Source organism: Humulus lupulus, chromosome 2 (assembly GCF_963169125.1).
Source record: "Humulus lupulus chromosome 2, drHumLupu1.1, whole genome shotgun sequence".
In the NCBI taxonomy this organism is placed as follows: Eukaryota; Viridiplantae; Streptophyta; class Magnoliopsida; order Rosales; family Cannabaceae; genus Humulus; species Humulus lupulus.
The window spans coordinates 41,753,392-41,760,019 of record NC_084794.1 but is presented as its reverse complement, the minus strand read 5'-3'; the positions used below and the strand labels follow the sequence as shown (position 1 = coordinate 41,760,019).

General features: G+C 36.0%; 1 protein-coding gene across 1 annotated transcript; it reads right to left on the bottom strand.

Moving 5' to 3' along the window:
• Positions 1–3,691: 3,691 nt before the first annotated feature.
• LOC133814183 (uncharacterized) lies at positions 3,692–4,594 on the bottom strand. The gene has a single exon (XM_062247178.1). It carries the CDS (start codon positions 4,592–4,594, stop codon positions 3,692–3,694), a length of 903 nt encoding a protein of 300 aa, XP_062103162.1.
• Between the last annotated feature and the right edge of the window lie 2,034 nt (positions 4,595–6,628).

Sequence of the window (6,628 nt, the reverse complement as noted above, 5' to 3'; positions counted from 1 at the left end):
CCTTCATAACAATTATTATTATCTATGAATTTTATCCTTAATATCCTTAATATGGGACGTGCACCGTGCGCATGAGAGTAACATAAATGGTCTATGAGGAATGAGTAATAATATGCGGATGAAATTATACTAAATATGATATTTTTTCTTAAATTTTAAAAAATATAGTAGTTTTCTTTTTTAATTTTTTATGAAATATTTTTTTTGTTTATATTTTTATGAGAGTTTTTTTTCCCATATATTTGTAAAAAAAAAAATTGATGAAAAGGAAAATATATTAAACCTCAACAAAACAAGTACAAACCAAGCTCACAGGGAGTACCAACAGACAAAAGAAATTACAGATGACATATAAGCTCTAACACAGCCTTCTCTTTTCTCCCAAATTTCTTCCTAGAAAGGCTTAACAACCTAGCTTTCAAGCAAGATTTAATCAAGTGATCAACTCTAGAAACTAACAAAGCAGAATAGCTAAAAATACAAGAGTTACGATTAAGCCAAATAAAATAGACTGATACCGCAAGAGTTGTTGCTGCAACTTTTTGCACTAGACCTTTCAGTCTCCCAACCATCCATGAGGTCCAGTCATCGAATTTGGAAGGCCAAATGTCTTCTCCCAGCCAAGATGCGACCCTGTGCAGAATTTGTTGAGAGGAGACACAGTCAAAAAATAAATGGGCATGAGACTCCAGCTCCAGCCGCAAACAGGACACAAAGAAGAGTCAAGACGAATATGGCATTGAACAAGTTTATCCCGAGTAAGCAAATGACAGAGGATATATTGCCATAAAATAAACTTGTGTTTAGGAATAGAGAGATTACACCAAATAACATTAGCAAAATTAACTATCTCCTATTTCAACAACTTATTATACAGCAAACTCAGATTGAGCTTCCTTTTGGTAACCGCAGCCTTAAGATCAGCAAGAGATAAGAAAGATTTCAGATTAACTAACTTCCTCCAATACCAGCTCACATCAGCCTTGAGATTGTACTCTCAATAGTTTTGCCCTTTGAGATAGAGAGCATCAACCCATTTCACCCAGAGAAGATCTTGCTTGGAGGAAAGAGCCCAAACATACTTGGCTAACAACACTTTGTTCCATTTGGACCCTTCTTTAAACCCAATGCCTCCCAAACTTTTTGGTAAACAAACATGGTCCCAAGCAGTAAAATGTAGTTTGCTTCTGTTGTCTTTAGAACCCCATAAAAACTTTCTGCACAGTTGGTCTATCTCACGAGTGACACTCTGAGGAAGAAGAAAGATACTCATCCAATAAGATCTGATGCCTAACAACACTGAATGTATAAGCTGGGCTCGACCAGCGAAAGAAAGATGATGGCTGGACCACGAGTGAAGCTGGAGTTTAATCTTTTTAATTATTATACCACAATCTCCAGCCTTCCATTTAGCAGGGCGGAGAGGGATCCCAAGATAACTTAGGGGAAACGCACCTTCAACAAATTTTAGACTGTCCAAAATGCTCCGCGAATCCTCTTCTTTCATACCACCAAAATAAACATGAGATTTAGTCATATTAGCTGAAAGACCAGACACTTGACTAAAGGAAGTGAAACTCTCTTGGAGAATTTGAACCGATCTGAGAGATCCCTTACAAAAGAGCACAAGGTCATCTGCAAAACAAAGACTAACAAGCTTCAACTTTTTACACTAGGATGGAATCTGAAATCCTTTTTATGAGATGCTTGAATAAGGAGTCTAGTAAGGTATTCCATGACTAGCACTAACAGCAAGGGTGATATAGGATCCCCTTGTCTTAATCCTTTCTTACCAAGAAAACTCCCTTGTAATCTACCATTCATCAATATAGAGTAAGAAGTACCCTTCAAACAGACCATAATCCAGTGAATAAAACGACTGGGAAAACAGTAGGCTCTCAAAATGTCCTCCAAAATTTGCCAATCAATGGTATCATACGCCTTGCTAAGATCAATCTTCATCACACACCGAGGGGAAATATTTTTCCTCTTGTAGCCTTTAATAATATTCTGGAAAATGAGTATATTGTGAGCCAATAAACGATTTTTGACAAAAGCTCCTTGATTTTGATTTATTAACAGAGGAAGCACCCTAGCCAGTCTCATACAGAGCATTTTCGAAATACACTTGTAAAGTGTATTACAACACACTATTGGTCTATACTCCACTACCTTAGTAGGAGTCTCTACTTTAGGAATGAGTGAGAGGGTTATATTATTTATTTCAGTTGGAAGCACACCATGATCAAAAATCCCCAATATTGCAGCAGCAATTTCATCTCCTAAGTCTTTCCACATAACTTTAAAAAAACCCAAACCATACCCACCAGGACCCGAGCTTTTGATAGAGTTAATACTGAAAAGAGCTAATTCCACATCATTCTTAGTAAATGGTTTCAGTAAACTCAGTTGTTGATCTAGAGTCAAAGTACCACCATGTATAAAGAAATCTTTCTGAATAGGAGAAGAGGCCGAACTAGGACTGCCCATGATGCTGCGAAAATGATTCATAAAATGAGCCACTACATCCTCAAATTTATCATTTAGCTGACCTGTATCATCCAAAAAGGAGGTGATTCGATTAGTAGATTTCCTCTGTTTTCAGACAAGCATGAAAATAGGCTGTATTTTCGTCACCAAAATGAAGCCAGGTAATCTTGCTTCTTTGTCGAAGAAATATTTCATAGAGTCTAGATTGGCAAGTAAAAACCTCACAAGCAGACCTTTCCGCACATTGAAGCTCGGTGGAATGAGGGTCCTTTTGAAGATTATATTGAGCAGATTGATAGTGATCCTTAGCTACTGAATAATTGTAAACGACATCACCAACCTCCCTTTTATTAAACTGGTGAAGAACATGCTTAAGCCTAACCAATTTCCTCAGAATTTGCTGTAATCCATAAGCATGTAACGGCTTAGACCAGCTATGCAGCACAATGTCTCTGAATCCAGCATGCTCAGATCACATGTTATAAAATCTAAAAGGTTTAATCCCTGAAAACAAAGCTTGCATGGACTTAATGATGTAGTAACAATGATCAGATAAAACATCCCAATTAGTAAAGGCTTCAGACCGAGGAAATAGATCCATCCAATCTTCATTTTTGAAAATTCTGTCCAATTTGGAAAAAATTTGGGCTTCAGCATCTTGTTTATTCGAACAAGTATAATGGGAACCACTAGTGCGCAATTCATCTGCCATACCAAGAGCCCTCCACCTCTGAGCATCTTCCATTTCCAATTCAGTAACAGCATGCCCACCAAGACGATCATCAAAATCAAAAGTTGTATTAAAATCCCCAGCCAATAGCCACGGTTTAACTGGAAAATGCAGAACAACCAAAGCTTGCCATAAATGATGTCGCTCCTCAATTGTATTCCTCCCATAAACGAAAGACAAACAGAATTCTTTGCCAGTTCCCAAAGCTTTCACTCGACAGTGAATAAACTGATCACTTTCATGCAGCACCTCAACAGATACCAGATTAGACTGCCAAACCAGAAGAATCCTACCTTCAATAGCCGGACCAGTATAATAATTCCAGCCAACAAAAATATTTGTCATCATCTCCCCAATTTTATTACCCCGAAGCTTGGTTTCAAGAAATGCTCCTAAACCAATTTATTTACATAGCAAAAAGTAAGAAGGGATCTCTGTTTATCCCTTTTACTAAGGCCCCTTACATTCCAACTAAGTATGTTGCAATCCTCCATTGAAAATATTTGTTGTAGACAGTCCCAAGTTCATGACCTCCATTATCCGATCTTGCAAAGAACTATATGAATTCTTCATCAAATTCTGAGTTGCTGGTGCAGAATGTTTAACTCCCCCTAAACGTTTAGGAGTGATCCAATCTGAATCCTGCCCATTTTTTGTAACACATACCTCCTTTACAGCAGATTTTTTAGTATCATCTAAGATTAAACCACCATCAGTTTCCTTTGAACATGAGGCAGTAGGGGGTTCAGCAATGGTCTGACCTATCATAACTTCATATTTCTTTGGACCTTGCTTCACTTCTTTTTTCCTCCACACAACTCCCTGTTTTCGGTTACAATTCGCTTCAGAATGACCTAGAATTTTACAACCTTGACACTGAGTAGGTAGCCATTCATATTCCAGAAGATGTTCCATCAATTGGCCTCTCTCATTAAGGAAACTAATGGTTTTAGGAACATCATCTGAAATCTCCACCTCCATTAAAACCCTTGCAAACTTCACCATTGATCTGTCTTTGGTAACCTTATCAACTAGCATAGGTTTGCCAATGGTACTAACAAGGGCACTCAAGCACTTAAATCCCCAATATTGCAGCCTAAGACCAGGCAATCTAACCCATACAGGAATAGATTTCACTAACCTCATTGTGTCTAATTCAGTGGACCACAACCTCAGAATTACTGGCTTCCTATCAAAGTGCACGACTCCAGCTTCCAAAACCATATCACGCATGGCTTCATCCCTAAATTTCACAAGAGTATAGTCGACATTCATTTGAGCTATCCTTTCAATACCCAGTTTTCCCCAAATTCTATTTATAAATCCTTCAAATACTGCAAATGGGGGGTTGGCTCCAAGGACAATACAAACCATTGCTGAATTCCAAATAGAAGCTTCCACTTTTATCTCCTCCACATCCACCTAGGCAATCAATTTACCATCTCGCTACAATGGTTCCTCATAATTCAGGCGAGTTCCACCCTGGTGAGGCATCGCTGCTCGAAATTGGGACCATTTGTCCTTGGCCAAGTTTTGAAAATCGTTCACATCAGCATCCTCCTCACTCCATTTCAAACTAGAACCCATAGTACCAGGATCTACCTCATACGCTGCCGAAGACAGGTTTTCCCCTACCTCAAGAAATTCCGCCACTTAATCCTTGAATATCTCCTCTGTAACAATCGGTGGCTCATCCTCAACACCAATCAATCCCTCCTCATTAGAGAGCTTGGCCGAAGAGGTCTCAGTCATAGAAGAACGAATGTCAGGCTTCTGATTCACTTTCTTGCGTCTCGCCATGGAGAGAACCAGAGAGAAAATCGCACGCCTTATATTTGTAAAATTTTATTTGTATACCATATTTTATTTTTTTTATACATTTTAAATAGTTAGTTTTGACATGTTTTGAGATTATTTTTATAATTTTAATTTATTTGTATTATATTTTATCATTCATATTTTATAAAATATTGTATTTTTTACATAATTCTTTGAAGAAAAAAATCTGAGACCTTCATCATTATTTTTTATCTTCTTCAATCAACATTTTCTCCGCAGTAACTGGTTATTACTATCAAAATAATTTTGATTGTTTTTTGTGATAGTACTCCTGTGTCACTGTCAATTTTTTTAGTGATGTGTGGTAACTGATTATAACAATAAAAATAAGTTTTATTTTTTAAGTGGTGTTGTAGTAATTGATTACAACTATAAAAATAATTTTGATTTTTTTCAGTAATGTACCATTATCAAAATATCAACTGAATTGTAACTGGTTACTTAGTTAGATTCGGAAAAAAAACTAATATGAAAAAAATAAACTAAATTGATCGTGAAGGTAATTGGTTACAGCTAGGTCTGAAAAACAAAATAGATATGAAAAAAAGAACTAGTTGCGATGGTAACTGGTTACTTAGCCAGACTTGGAAACAAATAGGATCACAAACAAAAAAGCTAAACTAGTCATAATCGTAACTGGTTACAGTTTCAGATCTAAAAAAAAAAGAATCAATCACCATGGCACCTAGTTACTTAGTCAGATGTGAAAACAAAATCAGATCTAAATAAATAAAACTAAATTAATCGTTATTGTAACTAGTTACAGCTAGATCTAAAATAAACCAGATATGAATAAAAAGAATCAGACGCCATTGTACAAGGTTACTTAACAAATCTGAAGAAAAAAAACTTAGAAATCAGAACAGTTTGTGACTGTAACTGGTTATAGTTAGGTTTAGAAGGAAAAAAAATTAAATATGAAGTGCAAAATCATATTTGAAATGGCAAAACCAGATGTGAAAAAGAAGAAGAACAACAAAAAGAATAAAAATAAAACTAGATCTTAAGAAGAAGAAGATGAAGAAGAACCAGAGCAGTGGAGGTACCTTGCTGTCAAGGGTGGGGGCAGAGGTAGCATCACCGACGGAGGGCTGAGAGGAGAGAACCAAATGGGGGAGGAGAGAGAGAGGAAGAAATGAGAAAATAAAGAGAGAGAGTGATATCGTGGCGGGGGGATGAGAGAGTGAGAGAGAGTTTTGTGTATTTATGATTATAATATTCTTTTTTTTTATATTCTATGGAATTATCATATTTAAAAAAAATATTCTTCAAAGCTTTACCATATACTTATTTTTTTTCCCATAAATATAGAAACTATATTTATTTTTCTCATATTTATGTAAACTATTTTAATATATGTACCCAAAAAATGTATCAAATATTACTCACAGTGACATGACACTGCTTTTTAAAATAATAGGTTTCTGTTTTGATAAATGTGATTGATATGCTAAATTGCTACATCTTGTAATGTTTAGGTGAATATTTTTTGTGCATATTTCATTACTCCTCGTGAATATATATATTTATTGACTTCACATCACTAGTACCTATGATGTTATTGTGATT